Source organism: Eubalaena glacialis, chromosome 17, assembly GCF_028564815.1.
Source record: "Eubalaena glacialis isolate mEubGla1 chromosome 17, mEubGla1.1.hap2.+ XY, whole genome shotgun sequence".
In the NCBI taxonomy this organism is placed as follows: Eukaryota; Metazoa; Chordata; class Mammalia; order Artiodactyla; family Balaenidae; genus Eubalaena; species Eubalaena glacialis.
Genome location: NC_083732.1, coordinates 18642038 through 18665237, shown reverse-complemented (window position 1 = coordinate 18665237; position 23200 = coordinate 18642038). Strand labels below are relative to the sequence as shown.

Genomic DNA, 23200 nt, shown 5'->3' with positions numbered 1-23200 from the left:
AGACCACCATCACCCTGATACCAAAACCAGACAAAGATGTCACAAAGAAAGAAAACTACAGGCCAATATCACTGATGAATATAGATGCAAAAATCCTCAACAAAATACTAGCAAACAGAATCCAACAACACATTAAAAGGATCATACCCCATGATCAAGTGGGATTTATCCCAGGAATGCAAGGATTCTTCAGTATATGCAAATCAATCAATGTGATACACCATATTAACAAATTGAAGAATAAAAACCATATGATCATCTCAATAGATGCAGAAAAAGCTTTTGACAAAATTCAACATCCATTTATGATAAAAACTCTCCAGAAAGTGGGCATAGAGGGAACCTACCTCAACATAATAAAGGCCATATATGACAAACCCACAGCAAACATCATTCTCAACGGTGAAAAACTGAAAGCATTTCCTCTAAGATCAGGAACAAGACAAGGATGTCCACTCTCACCACTATTATTCAACATAGTTTTGGAAGTCCCAGCCACAGCAATCAGAGAAGAAAAAGAAATAAAAGGAATACAAATTGGAAAAGAAGAAGTAAAACTATCACTGTTTGCAGATGACATGATACTATACATAGAGAATCCTAAAGATGCCACCAGAAAATTCCTAGAGCTAATCAATGAGTTTGGTAAAGTTGAAGGATACAAAATTAATGCACAGAAATCTCTTGCATTCCTATATACTAATGATGAAAAATCTGAAAGAGAAATTAAGAAAACACTCTCATTTACCATTGCAACAAAAAGAATAAAATACCTGGGAATAAACCTACCCAGGGAGACAAAAGACCTGTATGCAGAAAACTGTAAGACACTGATGAAAGAAATTAAAGATGATACCAACAGATGGAGAGATATACCATGTTCTTGGATTGGAAGAATCAATATTGTGAAAATGACTCTACTACCCAAAGCAATCTACAGATTCAATGCAATCCCTATCAAATTACCAATGGCATTTTTTACAGAACTAGAACAAAAAATCTTAAAAACTGTATAGAGACTCAAAAGACCCCGAATAGCTAAAGCAGTCTTGAGGGAAAAATTGGAGCTGGAGGAATCAGACTCCCTGACTTCAGACTATACTACAAAGCTACAGTAATCAAGACAATACGGTACTGGCACAAAAACAGGAATATAGATCAGTGGAACGAGATAGAAAGTCCAGAGATAAACCCACACACCTATGGTCAACTAATCTATGACAAAGGAGGCAAGGATATACCATGGAGAAAAGACAGTCTCTTCAATAAGTGGTGCTGGGAATACTGGACAGCTACATGTAAAAGAATGAAATTAGAACACTCCCTAACACCATACACAAAAATAAACTCAAAATGGATTAGAGACCTAAATGTAAGACCGGACACTATAAAACTCATAGAGGAAAACATAGGAAAAACAGTCTTTGACATAATCACAGTAAGATCTTTTTTGATCCACCTCCTAGAGTAATGGAAATAAAAACAAAAATAAACAAATGGGACCTAATGAAACTTAAAAGCTTTTGCACAGCAAAGGAAACCATAAACAAGACGGAAGGACAACCCTCAGAATGGGAGAAAATATTTGCAAACGAATCAATGGACAAAGGATTAATCTCCAAAATATATAAACAGCTCACGCAGCTCAATATTAAAAAAACAAAAAACCCAATCCAAAAAAGGGCAGAAGACCTAAATAGACATTTGTCCAAAGAAGACATACAGATGGCCAAGAAGCACATGAAAAGCTGCTCAACATCACTAATTATTAGAGAAATGCAAATCAAAACTACAATGAGGTATCACCTCACACCAGTTGGAATGGGCATCATCAGAAAATCTACAAACAACAAATGCTGAAGAGGGTGTGGAGAAAAGGGAACCCTCTTGCACTCTTGGTGGGAATGTAAATTGATACAGCCAGTATGGAGAACAGTATGGAGGTTCCTTAAAAAACTAAAAATAGAATTACCATATGACCCAGCAATCCCACTACTGGGCATATACCCAGAGAAAACCATAATTCAAAAAGGCACATGCACCCCAATGTTCATTGCAGCACTATTTACAATAGCCAGGTCATGGAAGCAACCTAAATGCCCATCGACAGACGAATGGATAAAGAAGATGTGGTACATATATACAATGGAATATTACTCAGCCATAAAAAGGAACAAAATTGGGTCATTTGTTGAGATGTGGATGGATCTAAGGACTGTCATACAGAGTGGAGTAAGTCAGAAAAAGAAAAACAAATATCATATATTAACGCATATATGTGGAACCTAGAAAAATGGTACAGATGAACTGGTTTGCAGGGCAGAAATTGAGACACAGATGTAGAGAACAAATGTATGGACACCAAGGGGGGAAAGCGGCGGGGGGTGGGGGTGGTGGTGTGCTGAATTGGGCGATTGGGATTGACATGTATACACTGATGTGTATAAAATGGATGACTAATAAGAACCTGCTGTATAAAACAATAAATAAAATTAAATTTAAAAATTCAAAAAAAAAAAGGAACATGGACATCTTTCCATGTGATACACACACATACATCTCATGTTAACCAGCTACATTCCATTCAATAGTTTGGATGTATTTTAATTTTTAACTATCTCCCATTGATGTCCACTTAGTTTGCCTGCTGTTTTTATTTTTGTTTTTTCATTGTGAAATAATTGCAGCCCTTTCTATAAATGAAGGGTGTTTGTGCTATGCTCTAATGTAGGACTATCAGACAATCTTATCTCCCTGGTATGATTGCTATTTTGAAATTTCTGTTCCTGTAGCCTCTTGCCTCTTAAACTATTTTAAGATTTAATATACAATTTCAAGAATCTGGTTGCACACAGTTTGTAGAACTGTGTTTCTCAGAATTTGTCCATGGCCCTGTGTCTCTGTGTGTACTATTTGTTAACAGTCTATGAAGAAATGAGTACAGAAATTGAGAATACATATTTAAACACTTTAATAGCTATTTGATGGAGTAATGTTTTATATATATATATATCTGTTTATCTAATAATGAGAATTTGGCTTTGTTGTTCATATGTGTTTGTTTCTTAATTTCATTTTTCTAGTAATTCATTTTTATTGAATTTTACACAAGCAATTAGTTTGAGTCACACTATTCTAGAGTGCTTGGTAAGTACTTTATTTATTTGTGATTGCTTTATTCTGTCTTCATTTGGGAAGTAAAGATATTTTAACAACTTAATGGCTCCCTTTTAAGTTTCCCCTTGATTTTAGATTTTCATTGACTTCGAGTTAACTAATGTCACCTCTATTTCTTTCTTTCTTTTTTTTTTAATACATTTATTTATTTATTGAATTTTGGCTGTGTTGGGTTTTCGTTGCTGCGCACAGGCTTTCTCTAGTTGTGGCGAGCAGGAACTACTCTTTGTTGCAGTGCACGGGCTTCTCATTGCAGTGGCTTCTCTAGTTGTGGAGCACAGGCTCTAGGCATGTGGGCTTCAGTAGTTGTGGCGTGTGGGCTCAGTACTTGTGGCTCACGGGCTTAGTTGCTCCGCGGCATGTGGGATCTTCCTGGACCAGGGCTAGAACCCATGTCCCCTGCCTTGGCAGATGGATTCTCAACCACTGCGCCACCAGGGAAGCCCATCCATATGAATTTTAAGATCAGTTTGTTAATTCCTGCAAAGAAGCCAGCTTGGATTTTTATAGGGGTTATATTGAATCTATAGATTAATTTGGGCAGTATTGCCATTTTAACAACATTAAGTCTTCCACATCGGTACATGGGATATATGTCTTTACTTCCTTTATCAAATTTATTCCTAAATATTTTATTCTTTTTGATGCTGTTTCATATGAAATTGTTCTCTTACTTTCAATTTCAGATTGCTTATTGGTGGTATATACAAATACAGTTGGTTTTTTTGTATTGATCTTGTATCCTGCAATCTTGCTGAACTTGTTTATTAGCTTAAATAGTTTGTGTATTCCATACATTTTTTCATAATATGTTTATACCTTATTATTTTATTTATCCATTTTAGATATTATCCTAGTATGGTGTATAAGGATTTAAATAGCTTAGCTACTTCCCTACCTCACTGCTTACCTCCCTTTATTCTCATCATTGCTTATATGATAGCTATGTGAATATTATTCCCTGATGAGCCAAGTGGCATGTTGTGATTTTTTCCCCTGTCTTATAAGCATTTTCTGACATTAATAATTGCCTCTTTAACCTTTTTACTTTTTATATTCCTAGTGCCTTGGGAAAAATTCCTGACATATGCTAGGAGGTAATAAATATTTGTTAAATGAATGAATGTAATTGCTTAATTTTACGGGTACCTATCACAAAGTCTTCCCACATTCTTTTTTTTTTTTTTTAATTAATTAATTTATTTATTTGGCCGTGTTGGGTCTTCATTGCTGCGCTCAGGCTTTCTCTAGTTGCGGTGAGCAGGGGCTACTCTTTGTTGCAATGTGCAGGCTTCTCATTGCGGTGGCTTCTCTTGTTGTGGAGCACGGGCTCTAGGCACGCAGGCTTCAGTAGTTGTGGCACGTGGGCTCAGTAGTTGTGGCTCGCGGGCTCTAGAGCGCAGGCTCGGTAGTTGTGGCGCACAGGCTTAGTTGCTCCGCGGCATGTGAGATCTTCCCGGCCCAGGGCTTGAACCTGTGTCCCCTGCATTGGCAGGCAGATTCTTAACCACTGTGCCCCCAGGGAAGTCCCCACTTTCTTAAAATACAGTTTTCCACTTGGTCAAAAGTATCAGATAATGTATCAGTCAGAACATAGGTCAGGCGGTGGTAACGAATTACCCCCAAGTTCCAGCAACTAACAAGAGCAAAGTTTTTTGTTTGGTTTTTCTCATGATATAAGTCTGTCAGAGTTCAGCTGCATGCTGTCTCTACTCTGAGGCTGAGTGAAGAGCAGCCTCTGTTTGGAACGCAGCGGGTCGTTGGCAGACAGGAAAGGGCCTGTGGCAGACCACACACTGGCTCTTAAAGCTTCTACTCAGAAGCAACTCATCACACTTTACTCACCATGTATTGGGCCAAGTAGGTCCTTTGGCGAAGCTTGACATCCACGGGGCAGGGATCTGTAGTCTCAGGAAAGGGCCCTGAAAGGAGCGGCGTCATGGGAAAAACCAAAATATTTGGCAGAAGGGGAACAGTCTTCCACAGGTAATTTATCAGATCTGTTTTCTCTAGGAGTCATGCCACCTTGCGTTCTCATGCGCCTTGCGTTCTCCTGTTTTGCTCTGGATTGTTTGCCCTTAGGGCCTGCCCCACCGCTGTCATGCAGGGACTTCCCTTTACCAACACTCTTGGGAAATCCCTTTGTGCGTCACATATACTGAATACCTGTTTACTGGATCTGGTTTCTTTCCCCTTCCTTGTTTACTTTCTCATTTGCTTTCACTCTCCCAGTAGAAGGAGAAAGCAGGCACAGGAGGTAAATTTTGAGACCCTTCAGGTTTAAAAATGTCTTCACCATTTTACATGATTAACAGTTTCACTGAGTATAGAATTCTAAGTTGGAGATAATTTTTCCTCAGAATTTGTTGTAGGTATTTCTTCACTAACTTATAAATTTCATTTTTTTTTTTTTTTTTGAGAAGCCAATGCTGTTTTTTCTAATTCTTTTGTATGTGATATGTTTCCTCTCTGGAAACAAACGTTCTGGAAGATTTTGAATTTTTTTTTTTTTTTTAAATCACTGAAGTACTAATTTTCATGATGACATGCCTTTGAATGGGTTTCTTTTTCAGTCATGTGTGGGGTGCTTGATGGCCTCTTTTGATCTAGAAATTCCTATCCTTCAGCTTGGGGAATTTTTCTTTTACTGGTTCTTTGGTAATTTCCACCCCCTCATCTACTGTTTTTGGAACTCTCAGTAGTGGGATGCTTCATCTCCTTAACTGATTCTCTAAAATTCTTTTCTTTTCTTCTTTCAAAACTATTGTTCAGGAAATTCCCTGGCGGTCCAGTGGTTAGGACTCCGCACTTCCACTGCTGAGGGCCTGGGAACCCTGGTTGGGGAACTAAGACCCCACAAGCTTTGTATGGTGTGGCCAAAAACAAAAACAAAAACAAAAACAAAATTATTGTTCACCTCTTTGCTTATTTGTTTCGGTTTTTTTTTTTAAATTTTCTTTTTTGTGGGGGAGCTGTGTTGGGCATTTGTTGCTGCGTGCGTGGTTCCTCTAGTTGTGGCGAGCAGGGGCCTCTCTTGCTGTGGCTTGTGGGCTCCAGACGTGCGGGCTTCAGTAGTTGTGGCATGTGGGCTCAGTAGTTGTGGCTCGCAGGCTGTAGAGTGCAGACTCAGTAGTTGTGGCGCACGGGCCCAGTCGCTCGATGGCCTGTGGGATCTTCCCAGACCAGGGCTCGAACCCGTGTTGCCTGCACCAGCAGGCAGATTCGTAACCACTGCGCCACCAGGGAAGTCCCTGCTTATTTGTTTCTCATCTGATTCTTTTATTTTAATGTTTACTTCAGTTATTTTAAATTTCTGAGAACACGTTTTTCAGATTATAAATTTTTTTAAACCATCCAGTTCTTTTTATTTTTTTAAGCATTTATTTGTATTATTACATTATCATGAATAACAAGCTCTCTGTTAGATTCCAAACTTTCATTTTATTTTATTTACTTATTTCTTTGTGGCCTCACCATGCAGCACTTGGGATCTTAGTTCCTCGACCAGGGATAGAACCTGCAACCCCCCGCACTGGAAGCGTGGAGTCCTAACCACTGGACTACCAGGGAAGTCCTGATCCAGTTCTTTTTTTTTTTTTTGAATTTTATTTTATTTATTTTTTTATACAGCAGGTTCTTATTAGTTATCTATTTTATACACGTTAGTGTATATATGTCAATCCCAACCTGATCCAGTTCTTTTTAAAGGATACAACATTGCCTCTAAACTCTGATTAATGATATTTTTTTAAAAAAACAAACTTCTGTTCCTTGTGTTGTCTCTCTTTCATCTTGGTCCTTTTTTTTTTTTTTTTTTTCCCCTTTTCCTTTTCGGTCATTGTCTTTCATATTAGATACTTTCTTCCTGTGTCTGGGAGGCACAAAAAGCTGCCTAGGTCCCTGTGCGTGGGCAAGGCTTATTAACGTGTAGGAGTTACTGGACGTGATGAGGCAGTAAGCCTGGTTGTGTTGCTGTTGTTTGTTGTTGGGTAACTCCAACAGTATCTGTGAATTGTTTCTCCGCAGCCAACCAGATTCTTCAGGGAACTCTCTAGTCTCTTGCCTGGGTGTTAGCTTGCCTGCCACACTTCCGGGAGCTGGGGGAGGCTGTTAATTAGGATAGACCTGCTATCTGCTGAAGAGATCCAAAGTGCAGGGGCTTGAAGAACAAAGTTGTCTTTTGCATAACTGTCAAGGTTGGGTAAATGGACTCTCTGTCCCACCTGGTCATTCAGGGATCCAGTTTCCTTCTACTTAGGTACATCCCTAGGGCAACAGTTCTCAAAGAATGGTCTCTGGACCAACAACATCACCTAGAATATTGTTAGAAATGCACATTTTCAGGCCTACCTTAGACTTACCATATCAGAACCTTCAGGGGTGGGGCTTAGTGTTTTCATAAAACCTCAGGTGATTTTGATCCCTGGCAAGGTTTAAGAACCACTGCCCGAACGCATTGTCCTTCTCTATGTAATTGAAACAGGATCTCAGACTAACCCTTGTCCCAGCCTGAGGAAAGGGGAAAAGCCAGGAGCAGTTCAGGTACAGGAAAGTGTCTGTTGACATTCCTCTGGTGAGAGCTTAGTCATCTGACCACTCTTAGCTGCAGTGGGACTAGGGATGTGCTTCCCATCTGCCATCCCACTTGCCCAGCTACAACTCAGTTGTCATGAAAGAAGAGAGAATGAATTTTGGTGGTCACGTAGCCGTCGCCAAGAGAGAGGGAAGGGTTTTGTACATGTGTCAGGCCCAGTTCACTTTCACCAAAGCCCTTGTGGTCAGCCTTCTACCTTTGCCTGCCCTGGGCCTGGTGTTCCCTGGGTCAGCTTCCCCAGAGAATAAGCCTCCCATCTCCTTGGGGGACTAAACAAAGGAGAGTTGCTTAGTTGTTTGCTGCAGGGGTAGAAACTAACTTAATAGCTCCTTATACAGAGTTTTCAATCAGTTCTTATGCTGCGAACTCAATTCATTATCCCCTCGAAGCACTATGTGGTGCCTCAGTTTCTGGGCTGTTCCTGGATTCTTCTTGGTAAATCCGTTCATTTTTCACCGGGCACTTAGGTTCTGCTTTCTTGGCTCATTACATTAGCCATCACTTCTTCATCCACTGTGTACATATTCTCAAACTTCTTAACTATTTTTTGTTCACTAGTGTTTCTTTTATTTTTCTTCCTGAGCTTATAACTTTTGAATTCTTTGACTTTGTTATAATAGGATGTTGGAGGGACAAGAGATAAATGGATGTGTTCAATCTGCCATTTTTAACCAGAAGTAGCAACTTGAACAAATGGTTTCCATGTACCTTTCATTAGGAGGGAGGTTTCTTCTGGAAGTATGGAAAGAGAATGTTGCCTGCCATTCCAATAAACAAGGAATATTGCTCTCCATCAAGCCATTAGCCACTGCAGCCACCAACACCTCCCCCCTCCACCCATCAGTGTGCCCTTAGGGGAATTCAGGACAGAGAAAAACAGGAAGCATTCTGTGCTCTGAATACTGGCCCTAGGTAGTTGAGATGCATATCTAAGGAATAATTTCAATGAGACCAGACTCTTGTATCTTCCCATACATAGAAAAGCACTAAAATCATTAACTCGAGGTGTCTGTTTTTGTGATTAGCAGTAATCAATCTTTTTTTTTTTTTTAATAAATCAAGACTCTATGGCTATTTTTTATATTACACTTTTTCAACTTCATGGGATTCAAATTTTCACAAACTATATCTCTTTTTTTTTTTTTAACTTTGGGTTTATTTATTTATTTATTTATTTATGGCTGTGTTGGGTCTTCGTTTCTTGTGCGAGGGCTTTCTCTAGTTGTGCCAAGTGGGGGCCACTCTTCATCGCGGTGCGCGGGCCTCTCATTATCGCGGCCTCTCTTGTTGCAGAGCACAGGCTCCAGACGCGCAGGCTCAGTAATTGTGGCTCACGGGCCTAGTTGCTCCATGGCATGTGGGAACTTCCCAGACCAGGGCTCGAACCCGTGTCCCCTGCATTGGCAGGCAGATTCTCAACCACTGCACCACCAGAGAAGCCCGAGCAGTAATCTTTTGATGTTTGACTACGTGGGGTTTTTTTGTTTTGTTTTTTGTTTTCTCAGCAAAAACTCAAATTTATCCTGGCTCCTCCCTTATCTCCTTAGAGCAATTCCTCAGAGCTACTGAGAGGCTGTCTCCCAGGCTATAGTCCTCAGTAAGGTCCCCAAATAAAACTTAACTTGCAACTTTTAGGTTATGCATTTTTTACCATTGGACTTAACCACTGTACCTCTGGGAAATTCCCAAGTCGTGCATTTTTTTTCAGTCGACAGTAGAGGGTAGAACTCTCTGAGAAAAGAGAAAGGAGGGACTTTCCTGGTGGTCCAGCGGTTAAGACTCCACACTTCCACCGCAGGGGGCACAGGTTTGATCCCTGGTCGGGGAACTAAGATCCCACATACCATGGCGTGGCCAAAGAATTAAAAAAAAAGAAAAACAAAAAAGAGAGAGAGAGAGAAAGGAAAACTTTCAGAGTACATAGAGATGGCTAAATGGCACGAAATACAATTAATTGCATCATTTCAAGTTTAAACTAGCAAAATTCATTGAAATATGACTTTGGAAAAGACTGAATACTGAACTAACACTACCTTCTATTTTAAGTAAGGGCTGGCAAACTTTTTGTGTAAAGAGCCAGATAGTAAATATTCTCAATTTGGTGGTGGAGGGGGGGGGGGGGGAGGGGGTCCTACAAACTCTATTGCAACTACTTAACCCTTCAGATGCATGAAAGCAGCCGTAGAGGACTTCCCTGGTGGCAGAGTGGTTAAGAATCCGCCTGCCAATGCAGGGGACACGGGTTAGAGCCCTGGTGCGGGAAGATCCCACATGCTGCGGAGCAACTAAGCCTGTGTGCCATGACTACTGAGCCTGCACTCTAGAGCCCGTGAGCCACAACTACTGAGCCTGCATGCCACAACTACTGAAGCCTGCGCACCTAGAGCCCGTGCTCCACAACAAGAGAAGCCACTGCAGTGAGAAGCCCGTGCACCGCAATGAAGAGTAGCCCCCACTCGCCACAACTAGAGAAAGCCTGCGTGCAGCAACGAAGACCCAACACAGCCAAAAATAAATAAATAAATAAATTTATTAAAAAAAAAAGAAAAAAGGCAGCCGTAGACAATATGTAAATGAAAGTGTGTGACTGTATTTTAGAGAAACTTTATTTACAAAAACAGGCAGCAGGCCATTTTTGACCCATAGGTTGTAGTTTGCTAACCCCGCTTTAAAGCATTAAACATAATTTTAGACATTGGGCTGTCAATAGTCCTTTCAAGATGACATTTTAGATCTTAGAATTAAGAAAATGGAGACTAGAGACTGGAGAGAAAGACCTACAAAAATAGGGTCAGGTGGTGGAATGTATGTCATTATACCTTTGGCCAAACCCGTAGAAAGTACAACACAAACAGTGAACCCTCATGTAAACTATGGACTCTGAGTGATAATGCTGTGTTGGTGCAGCTCCATCAGCTGTCACAAATGTAAACAGGGTGTTGGTTCAGGTGGAGGGTGTGGGTAATGGGGAGGCTGGGCGTGTGGGGGGCAGGGGTATATGGGAAACCTCTGTACCTCCTTGTCAGTTTTGCTGTGAATCTAAAACTGCTCTAAAAAATAAAGTTTATTTTAAAAAATGATCCATTGATGATTAAAGATGGGGGGGGCAGGAATTAGCAATGTAATGGCCTTTCTTTTTTTTTTTTTTTTTTGGTTTTGGTTTTTTTGAGATTTTTTTTTAACATCTTTATTGGAGTATAATTGCTTTACAATGGTGTGTTAGTTTCTGCCTTATAACAAAGTGAATCAGTTATACATATACATATGTCCCCATATCTCTTCCCTCTTGCGTCTCCCTCCCTCCCACCCCTCTAGGTGGTCACAAAGCACCGAGCTGATCTCCCTGTGCTATGCGGCTGCTTCCCACTAGCCTTTCTTTTTTTTTAATTTTTTTAATTTAACATCTTTATTGGAGTATAATTGCTTTACAATGGTGTGTTAGTTTCTGCCTTATAACAAAGTGAATCAGTTATACATATACATATGTTCCCATATCTCTTCCCTCTTGCGTCTCCCTCCCTCCCACCCCTCTAGGTGGTCACAAAGCACCGAGCTGATCTCCCTGTGCTATGCGGCTGCTCTCCCAGTTCCTAGCTGGGAACTGGAGCCTTTAGCTCCATCTACAGGCAGAGTCCCTCTGTGTGAATTTCAGCCGTGCCTAAATGTTTCCCAAAATGTGCTCCCTGGATGTGCTCCCTGCCAAAAAGGTCTTAGAGTCAAATACGTTTGGGAAACAGAGCATAACCTATCCCTTCTTGGAGACTTCATCTATATTGGCAGAAGAAAGCCTCTGAGAAAGTCTGCACTAAAGAAGCTTCTTTAACTTTGTTGAACTCACAGCTTCTTAGACATTTAATCAAAGAAGCCATTCCTCACATAACATCTATTAATGTCTGTTGAAATGATTCCATGGAATTATAGTACATGATATTCTGGATCAGTCCTATTTATGGTCTGGAATTTGGTCAAAAGATTCCATACTTGTTATTGTTAATCCTGTTTTTGACTGGTTCTGGCTTTGTATTCTGAATTTAGGGGATCCAAGGATAATTCTGACAGTATCCATTGAGCCTGCTGCTAAAAGAAGTGCTGGAAAAACTGACCTGATAGGATCCAGTGATGAGTGTTTTAATTCCTTTTGTTCTATAAGGGGGAGACAGACACTTACACATTGGATAAAAGTGGAAAAATGGCACTAACTTGGGAGTGGGATTGGAGGGGTTAGATCATTTCTGACCTAAGGGTGTTAAGTAAGCAACCAGCTGGCTTCAGGCAACTGACTGAGCCCACAGCCTATAGACAGAGTGGTTACGTTTCAGGCCACCCATTCACAAAGCCCTGGCTGAGGGCTCAGTAGGTCTGGAGATCCAGTGCATCTTACGCTCACTCTTCTCTTGGCACAAAGGTGATGTCTCCTTAGTAACACTTGTGCTTATGGAACTGTGTCCACCCAGAGGGGTACATTTAAAACATTCTCATAAAGGAACTTGTAACATAATAAGAAATATATATTTGGTCTTGGCCCCGAGTTTCTGACACAGAGCTCCTAAAATCCTTGTAATTTCCTGAATGATAGGGGCGTAGGAGCATCTTTTATTATACTATTTAGTCTTTCCTGACACAAGAGCTTCTAAGTTCCTTGGAATCTCCTGAGTGAAGTGTGTGTCTTTTTTGGGGTTTTTTGTCTGTTAATGAGATGACTAGTAGCTGGGGCCCCTAGATAACTACAGGAGGTAGGTCGGTCACCAGAAAAACCAAGTCTTGGCTAAAGGGTTAGAGCTTTCAGCCTCATACTCCCACCTCCATGTTGCGGAGGGTACAGCCAAGAAGCTACTGCAAGCAGGGAGTACAGCGTGACAAAATCTCATTTTGTAGATCGGTATCCGCAGCTTCTTGAAGAACCTTTACTAGAATGGACTGTGAGAGTAATTTAGGGGGAGTGTCTTTGGTTTTGAAGGAGGAAGAGGGAAGAGCCTGCTTGGGTTCAGCCAGGACCCACAGCTCACTGTTGAACTGTGGACGAAGAAGGTCACCTGCCATAGTAAACAAAGGATATTCTGGCCATCAAGCAAGTCATCAGCCACTGCAGCCATCCCCCCCCTCCCACGGGATTCAGGATGACAAAAGCAGGATACTGTCCCTAGATAGTTAAGCCTGTCGACTGAAAAAAAAAAAAAAGCACAACCTAAAAGCTGCGAATTGTGTTTTATTTGGCAGACAAAACTGAGGACTTAAGCCCAGGACACAGTATCTCAGATAGCTCTGGGAGACTGTTCTGAAGAGGTAAGGGGGGAGCCAGGATATATAGGAGTTTTTGCAACAAAAGACCAGGTAGTCAGAACATCAAAAGATTACTGTTAATGAAAGAAAACCAGACATCTCAAGTTAAGGAATTTAGTGCTTTTCTATATATGGGAAGATGCAAAAGTCAAGGCTCACTGAAATCATTCCTTTGATGCGCACCTCAGCTATCTGGGGTCAGTATCCTGTGCTTTCTCATCCTGAGTCTCCTCAGGGTGCACTATGGGGGCGGGGCGGGGGGGGGGTTGGTGGTGGCTGCAGTGTTTGATGGCAGGCATCCTATTTCCATCCTGAGTTCCCTCAGGGCTCACCATCAGGCAGCTGTCATGTGATGGCTTGATGGCTGCAACATCCTTTGTTTACCGAAATGGCAGGCAACATTTTTTTTCATTGATAAGGTGCGTATTCATGGAATAATTTAAATGAACTCAGAGTCTTGCATCTTCCTGAACCACTGGACCACCAGGGAAGTCCCTGTTTTTCTTCAATTAACAATAATCTTTTGATGTTCCTACTACCTGGTTTCTTGCACAAACTCCTCTATATCCTGGCTCCTCCCTCACCTCTCCAGGGCAGTCCCTCAGAGTCATCTGAGAGGCTGTCTTCCAGGCTTAAGTCCTCAGCAAGTCCGTCAAATAAAACGTAATTCTCAACTTTTAGGGTGTGCATTTTTTTAATCAACAGAACAATGACAGATAACTATACTTGATCTAGACACAAAGCAGGTTGTTTTTGAGGGAACAGCCAGCCTTGTGAACTGGATAATAGCCACTACAATATCTGTTTACCCTGAGAAGGGAGACGGCCTAACTCCCTCTGAAAACACCAGTGGAACACTCCGGATGAAGCAGCTGATATGCTTCATCTGCAAACCACGTGGGACTGGCTTCATTATAGTATACTCACCTGCTGACTATGTCCATCACCTGAGTCATGGTGAATGTTGCGGTAAAGGGGGCCCCTTTTGTCTTGGCACCTCATGTAATCTTAGTGTCGCATAATCGAGCAACAGTCTGGAATTTGCTACCTTAGCTTCTCCTCACGGGTCTTACAGATGCTTATAAAAACATTAGGTTAATTAACAAGAGAATGGGGAGAGGCAGAGGGAAGAGTCAAGGGACTGGTCTTAGGAGGATGAAAACTTTAAAATTGTTATTAAGAAATAAGGTGAATAAAGGAAATATTGATGGGGTGAAACAAAGAGACAAAAGAAAAAGAAGAGTCATGGAACTCATCCCAGCAGGGTGGAAAGATTTAGATGGTTATTTAAAAATGGGTCGCATAAAACTGACATTGATGGGGTTAAAACAAAGATCTTACCACTGCACTGTCAAAGGTTGGGCAGGCCAATGGGACTCCCAAACAAGTCAGCTTTATTTACCCCAGTTTGGAGACATTTTAAAAACTGGAAAGCAAAGTTTACAATGAGAAACCTGACCTGCAGCCCCTTGGGGCAATAGTCAGATTAGTTAAGGTAAAGATTGACAAAAGGGCCAAGGTCCCTTGGTTCAACTCCCTTTGCTGGGGACCCAAAGCCATTCACACAAGAGTGGTAAAATATGGTCAGAGGATGCAGAAGAGAAGTTTCCAAGTCCTTGATATGGGAGCCCCATGCACTGAGCCCCAACCATATTGGTGAAACCCTGCTGCTTGGGCCACTTAGATGGAGAGAATGAAGAAATGTGATTGTTGTTTTTTTGGCGGCGTTGGGTCTTCGTTGCTGCGCGCAGACTTTCTCTAGTTGTGGCGAGGGGGGGCTACTCTTTGTTGCGGTGCACGGGCTTCTCATTGCGGTGGCTTCTCTTGTTGCAGAGCACGGGCTCTAGGCACGTGGGCTTCAGTAGTTGTGGCACACGAGCTCAGTAGTTGTGGCTCATGGGCTCTAGAGTGCAGGCTCAGCAGTTGTGGCGCACGGGCTTAGTTGCTCCGCGGCATGTGGGATCTTCCCGGACCAGGGCTCGAACCCGTGTCCCCTGCATTGGCAGGTGGATTCTTAACCACTGCGCCACCAGTAAAGTCCCTGGTTTTTTTTTTTTCTTTTTTTAATATTTCTTTATTTATTTGACTGCGCCGGGTCTTAGTTGTGGCATGTGGTATCTTTTTTTTTTCTTCAGTTGCAGCAAGCAGGATCTTTTAGTTGCGGCATGCGGGCTCTATTTCCCTGACCAGGGATCGAACCTGGGCCCCTTGCGTTGGGAGCAGCGTGGAGTGTTAACTACTGGACCACCAGGGAAGTCCCTGATGATTGGAATGTTTAAGTGGGTTTATGTAAAGAAGTTGTGTCTCATTTACCTTCCACAGTGTTAGTCTAGTGGTGGCCCTGCCAGTGTGACTCTTGGAAGGTCAAGGGCATACTCCTCAGTGCAATTGCAGGCAAGTTAGGGAGCTAGGAGCATAGGGTCCCAAAAGGTTGGAATGGCTCTGAGGAGGAATGGAAAACGCCATTCAAACTCAGTAAAGTTTGGTGGTCAAAGTTGGGGTGAGGAGGGGGAGCAACCAAGCTTTGAGGTCGCAGTGATTTATTATCCACGGACAGCTGGGCAGGCCCTAAGGGAAGATATCTGGAGAGATGAGGATGCAGGGCAGGTGCATCCCTGGGCTTAGAGGCTAGTAGGTACTGGATAGAAGTTGTGTATCAGGTCTTAAGAAATGGGGTGTGTGTGTGTGTGTGTGTGTATTGGAGGGCAGTTGGCAGGATGGAGGTTAAACCCAGCAGAACCCCGTGGGGATCCTGGGCATGCAAGCCTTTCTGTGTCTCCCGTTTCTTGTTTGTAGGGAATAGGCTTTAGCCTCCATGACCTTCCCTGAGTTCCAAAGGTTCAAACAGTTGCTAAACACGGAAGGGAGGAGATGTGGAGACAAGGGAGGAACACTCAAAAGAAACAATAGTGCAGCCTTGGGACAGGGTCCTTGTCCTGGTCCTCAAGGGATACACATGACAATATCTTTAAGCTCTTCTACATTCCTAAAACCCCCAACAAATGGAAGATGTTAACTACTTGATGAAGCATTCTCCATTCCAGAGAAGACCACAGTTTGATAACCTTGAGAACCACAGAAACTCATCAGGAGACCACCTGAGGCCAGTTTAAAGGAGTGCAGGCCCTGCACACACCCTGATCCTTATCAGCAACCCCACCCTTGAACCACTGCTATAAACCTCCTCACCAAATCCCCCTGGGTTGGAACACACAATTTTTGAGGGCATGAGCCCGCTATGCCCCCCTTTGCCTGGCAAAGCAATAAAGCTATTCTTTTCTACTTCACCCAAAACCCTGTCTCTGAGATTCGATTTGGCACTGGTGCACAGAGGCCAAGTTTTCAGCATCAGAGGGAACCATACTGGAACTTGGGCTGATGAGGCAGACAAATCCTCTGGCCCTACACAGCGGCAGGGGTACGGAGTGGCACCAGACAATCTTAACATCCCAACAGACGTCACTGTCACTGGCAGGTGGAGGGGAGGAGATAAATCTTTTCCCTCTACCCTTCTAAGTTCTCAACTGGGACCCCTCTAATAAAAACCAGATTAACAAGAGAAAAGCAAATTTATTTGATGCAAATTTTATGTGACACAGAAGTCTTCATAAGGAAATGAGGACCCAAAGAAACAATTAAACTTGCGTGCTTTTAAGCTAGGTTTGATGAAGAGTGGAAAGTCAGGGAAAGATGTGATGGGACAGAGGTTATGAGGTCAGTGGAATAAACTGGCTGAAACTTAGCAAGGCCTGTTCATGCGGATTCCTCTCTGTGTCCTTTCGTCTTTGTGAGATAAGGATACTCCTTTCCTCTGGGTATAGAGGGAGGACACATCTCACATATGACCTGTTTCAGAGGAAGGTCAGAAAGTCTTATACATGCTGTTTCTCAAGTTCCTTCAGCTTAAAATATTCAATATGCCAAGCTTCCATATTTTGGGGTAGCCCCAGTCTCAGACATGTACATTGAATTAATAAATGAACAAATGGCTCACGTCTGCCGGTGATGCAGGGGTGGGGCTGGGAGAGGAAGGAACAGCCTGTGCCCTGGGTGATGCGCACTCCTGACATTGCCAGTCGGCCTGACCTCGTCTGGCTGCCTTCTGCTGGTCCCTCCCTGGCAGCATGGCGCACTGCCAACTGCACAGAAACACAGCGTGACTAAATGTACAATCGCACGTTACTGCCTGGGCCTCTCCTCCAGCGTCCAACCTACCCCTTCCTCTCTTCTGATGCTGCAGCTGTTGACTGCCTAACTTGCTCGAAGCCTCCCCCTTGACCTGGGGAGGAGAGTGGACTAAGAAAGTGTATGAAGTCCTCTGGAACCCGGTTTCTGTAATCTCCATCATTCAGGTGTGCAGCTGTCTTCAGTAGTTGAGGGAGGCGTTTGATGAGTGAAGAAGCTGCCTTGATTCACGCAGACCCAGGTGTCCACGGAAGGAAATTTTCAATGTCACCTTTATTTTAACGCGAGAGCAATAGAGTGAAAAGACAAGGTAATGTATTTCAGTGAATGTGTGGAGTTTTAAATGTGACTCTAAAGTTCTTTGACATGCCTGCCATGGAGGGTCGGAGTCAGGTCTTGCCCCTTGCATCTGGGCCCTGTGACTATTTGACGAACAGAATATGGCAGAATTCGCAGCACATCTGTGCCTGCTTCTGGGCCCAGGCCTTAATAGTGTCCTTGACTTCCTGTTGTTTGGAACCCAGCCACCAGGCTTTGAGGAAGCCAAGCAGCTCCACAGGCCACAGGTAGGTGTTCTGGCTGACAGCCCCAGACGAGGTCCCAGTAGATGGCCGGCATCAACCACAGGTGTGAGTGAGTTGCGTCCTTACGTGGTTCGGGCTCCCAGCCTGTGAGCTGCCCTAGCTGATACTGCAGGGAGCAAGGACAAGTCACTGGGCCTTGCCCAAACTGCCTGAACTAAATAAACCACTGTTGTTTTAAACCACTAATTTGGGGGTTGGTTTATTGACTTATTGATTCACTTATTTACACGCTGCACTGCTTGTGGGATTCTTAGTTCCCCCGACCAAGGATTGAACCCGGGACAGGGCAGTGAAAGCGCCAAGTCCGAACCACTAGGCTGCCAGGGAATTCCGTGAAGATGGTTTATTATAACTACAATATACTACTAATTCAGAATGTCATCAACAGTTACCAAAGAGATGAAAGAATGAGAAGGTATAAGTAGCTGGAATGTTCAGTTTTTGTCTTCCTTTATAAATGGGAAGGGAGAAAGAATAATGAAGTCTTTTGAAAAGGGGATGGGGTGACAATAAGGAAAGACGGACAAGGTGATTGCTAAAGGATGTCTTTCAAAATAGACACAATTAAAAAGTGTTGGAAGAAATCATTGAACTTATTTAAGAAGCAACACCTGCCAACCCCCCACGCCCTGTGTTCAGAGATGTTACACAGTTATTCCATTGCAAGGAAATTTAAATAATTATAAACAGGGCACAAAGAAAAGTATCAGAAATTTAGGGTAACAATGGTGGAATAAAACCAAATTATAAATTCTCTCTCTGAAATTTTCCCCACACTATCAATCAATTTTCTGGTTCTCTGGACACCAACTTAATGAGAAAACTGTTTTTCTTTACTATTCATACCAACATTTCTAATACCAGATGTATGGATTTCTCTGGGTCTGGTATTTTCACTGTAAGCATCTTTGTTGCAAACATTTTTACGGCACAACTAGTTGGCCATAAGGCAAATTTGCCATAAAACATAAAATCATGAAAAATAAAAAGGGACATCAAAGAGGACATAAACATAAAACATGAGAAATGAATAACAAAATTAAAAAGACTTTATTGCAAAATACAAAATAGTTGTATTTAAGACGTGTGTAGATGCATGGCAATACTTCACAAATAACTGACTTTGTTTTGTAGGTTGTACCTAAGCACTTGTCTTCCAAGTGTTTTGTTCATAGTATTTTATACTATTTTTTTCTTCTTGATTTGTCTCCTTGTTCAGCATTGCATCTTCCTTTTTGCTAATATTTCTTCCTTCATTAAGAGAGGTATCAGTTTCCAAATACTAGGACGCATATATTTTTTTTAATCAACTTTTATGAATGCATGTCAAGATTACATTAGATTTTTTTAAAAAATTATTTATTTATTTATTTAGGCTGCGTTGGGTCTTCGTTGCTGCGCACGGGCTTCTCATCTGTGGTGGCTTCTCTTGCTGCGGAGCACGGGCTCTAGGTGCACAGGCTTCAGTATTTGCAGCACGCGGGCTTAGTTGCTCTGCGGCATGTGGGATCTTCCCAGACCAGGGCTTGAACCCGTGTCCCCTGCACTGACAAGCGGATTCTTAACCACTGCACCACCAGGGAAGTTGTAGGATGCATGTTTGTCACTGCATATTTGTGTTGTGAAAGTCCTCTACACTGTTGTGTGTTCTTGGCATATTGTCACATGTCCATTGACAGATGTTCCAAAGTTCTGAGAGAAATGTGGGTTCAACTCTGCACTTTTGGGGCCCTCGGCCTCTTTCTTCTCCAATGTAGTGTGTTTCAAAATAAGAAATCAACTCTTGGGGCAAATCATTGTCACCTGTCAGCTCAATAAAGCCATCGATAACGTCACTGACTGGAAGAAATGCGAACACTTAGTGCACTTAATTTTTGTGTTAAATTCGGCACCTGTCTCATAGTGCAACTTTTCTCCAATATCAGTGATTTTGTGGTAAATGTTTTTTGCCATACGAAATGAACGGCCAGTTATAGTTGTATTCAGGTATATGTTAGAGAAAGCGATGATACTTGCTTTCTCAAATTCGGTCATTGAGGATTCAGGATCTAATGTGGGACATAGATTCATTAAAATCTGCTGTAAGTCTCCTCAGCTTTCCCTGGAAGTAAAACGAACAGATGAGGGATGCTGCCATTTGTTATTAATATATGTAAGGTATATAACTGATAGCACATATCTGGACTATATTTAAATGTTCCATCACATGCCCAATCCTTATATTTCACCAAATCATCTAAGCCAGATTCTGTGCCAAATATCAAAATTTTGCCCACATCATGTTATCCTCTATTACACAGCAGAAAATTTTCACCATTTTCAAGAAACTTATACTCATCAGGAATTGCATAACCATTTCTTTTTTGGGGGATAGGAGGAGTTGATTCCTCTTTTGCCTCCAACTTCTAATATTGCAATGATAAATTTGGTAAAGATGGCATTAGAGAACCAGCTGTTGTATCTAAATTAGTTAAAAAATCAGTAATTAATTGATTATTCAAAATATTTATTGAGCAATATGTTTGATATGACTTAAAAGAACCTCTGTACACTTTATTAAATAAAATTTTGTTTCCTTACTCTTAATGATTATATTTGCAATGTAATTTATTTCTACTGCTTTTTAGTACGGTGCTTAGGCAGCTGATACTCTAGTAACTATTTTGACCTCATTATTATGAAAATAAAATTGAGTCCCAAGCAGCTGATTTATTAGTGAGCAGGCAGATACACTGGAAATTTCCAGAATGGTATTCTAATATAGGTAAAGGACTGGGAAGTGTTTTTTTATCATGCATTTGTCTATTCATTCATTTCTTTGTAAGTTTCATGAGGACAAAGACTTTGCCGATTATTTTCATTGCTATATATCCCTGAGCTGTGACTAGTACTTGGTATATAGAAGGTACTCAGTAAATGTTTGTCAAATTCACTAATCCATTCATTCCGCCAGCATTTGTTGATCACTACAGGCACTGTGCTAGATGCTGGAGAGGAAAAGATGGGGGAAATCTTTGTTCTTGTCTTCAAGGAGCTGAGGTATACTGGAAGAAACAAATAATGTGTAGTGATAAAAATATGTTTAGATATATATAAAAGAGAATAACATACGGTGGGTGCTGGGGGACGAGATGAGTTTTACAGGAAAATAGATGTCAAGAATGGTTGTTATAAGAAAAGAGAGGACATAGCTGGAAGAGAAATCATGTTTTGTGGTTCTAGAATCTGTCCTATTCAAATTGCTCAAACCTGACCCTGATGAATTTGAAAGCATTATCCTTTTCTGATGGTTGAATATTTGACTTCAATGGTTCCTGGTAAAGACACATGGATAAATCTGTTGCTTTGTTTTAATCAGCTTCTAATAGGACCACACCTCTTTAAATATCTATTTTTTTCAACTCCTACACAAACATTTCATTTTAAAGTAAAATCCCAAGATCATAGATTGACATGTGGATTTCCATGCCACTCAGGTGATTTTATGTCCTGATGCTATCTACACACCTTGAGCAATTGAAAGTGCTGATTCAAGCTCAAAAACAATTTTCTCTCTGATAATTATGGCTTCTAAAAATTCATTCTAGGGACTTCCCTAGTGGCGCGGTGGTTAAGAATCCACCTGCCAATGCAGGGGACACGGGTTCGAGCCCTGGTCCAGGAAGACTCCACATGCCGAGGAGCAACTAAGCCCGTGCGCCACAACTACTGAGCCTGCGCTCTAGAGCCCGCGAGCCACAACTACTGAGCCTGCGCTCTAGAGCCCACGAGCCGCAACTACTGAAGCCCGAGCACTCTAGGGCCTGTGTGCTGCAACTACTGAAGCCCGTGCCCGCGCACCGCAACGAAGAGTAGCCCCTGCTCACCACAACTAGAGAAAAGCCCGCATGCAGCAATGAAGACCCAATGCAGCCAAAATAAATAAATAAAATTCAAAAATTAAAAAAATAAAAATTCATTCTAAGGGTTGGTGGGTGGGCTGGGACGCTGTGGCTCCGGGGCTGGGGGCGCCCAGGCAGGTCAGCTGGAAAAAATAAATAAATCAATACAAATTCATTCTATTTGGGGTTTAAATGTAACACGCCCATGGTCTCCTAGTTAGCAAGTGGATAACCAGAGACTTAAAATCCATTATAAGAAAAAGTTACAGTGGAGATAAAGTTTTCAATTAACTTTAATGACCTGAATAAGAGGGAATGACATTTCTGAACACTTCAGAGTCATTTCTAAAAGCATAAACTCATCTATTTATTCCAAAAGCATTTACTTCCACCCCCTAGCTATTGGATGCTGGGACTACAAAGATGAATGAGATACAGAGCCTGGCCTTAAAGAATGTACTGTTTGGCATGTGGAATCAGGCTCAAAAACACTCTAATGTACCTACTATGTCAGAAGAGAGAGAAGAAAAGCACTGACCTGCTCAGAGGAGGTAGAGAATGCTCTCAAGGAGGTGATTTCGGAATGATCTGAAGGATGACTTGCTCATTGGGTGAGAGGAGGATGGAATGCAGGGAGAGGGAGTAGCCCAGGAAAGGCACAAATGTGGGAGGCTTGTCCTTTGATACCGCTGGTGTGAAGGGCATGTACTCTTTCAAAGCATTCAACAAGTATTTGAATGCTAGGCTTGAGCTAGAAGTCATTAATCAAGGACTAATGCAGATTTAGGGAGGATGCACCATGTTAAGTTTGAGGGAATTGGCAGAGGTGAAAAGAGGGGAAGGAGCATAGGAAAGAGTTCCAGGAGGAAAATATAGCAGGTAGCTAATCTCTTTCCACGGGAAATGCCAGGCCCTGCTTAAAGGGCTTTATACATACTATCACATTTAAATACATGTTATCACATGTTATCTCCTGTTGAACAAAAGAATAAACGGACTCATTGGGTAAGTAACATGTCCATGGTCTCCTACTTAGTAAGTGGATAACCTGGCCTGGTTATCTAATTCGAACGCCCTTGCTTTTAACCACTGCTATACTGTCTTCCCAGCTGTTCAGAGAACTATCGGTTTTACGTGATGACTGAAATAACAGGCCTGGTAGACATTTCTCAGGCGGAGAATCGATACTGGGAAGCAACCCTGGGAATAATAATGCAAATGGATAAATTTGTGAAAACACAGTAATAATTGTATTTCTACACTTACTTTATTGCCACATTATTTATGATGCCATTTACTAAATGGAGTGTTGAATTTCACTGGGCTTAACTGGGTTGAAGTTATCCAGACATCAGTAACCCACTGATCAAAACCAGGACGACTCAAGAAGTAATTCGAGTTTTCTGGCACTCCTGCCTCAACAATCTAGAATCTAGGGCACTGTTCTAAGATGATCCTCCTTTTTGGTTCGAAGGATTTCTTTTTTATGATTTTTTTGG

General features: G+C 41.9%; 1 protein-coding gene across 1 annotated transcript in view; it reads left to right on the top strand.

Annotated features, from left to right (window-relative positions):
* UBE2W (ubiquitin conjugating enzyme E2 W) overlaps positions 1–21728 on the top strand; it is a 119877-nt gene extending 98149 nt beyond the window's left edge. Inside the window, exon 6 of the mRNA XM_061172224.1 lies at positions 21408–21728. Coding sequence (XP_061028207.1) covers positions 21408–21532 — 125 coding nt within the window. The 3' untranslated portion in view covers positions 21533–21728. The remainder of the gene's footprint in view (positions 1–21407) is intronic.
* The last annotated feature ends 1472 nt before the right edge of the window (positions 21729–23200 follow it).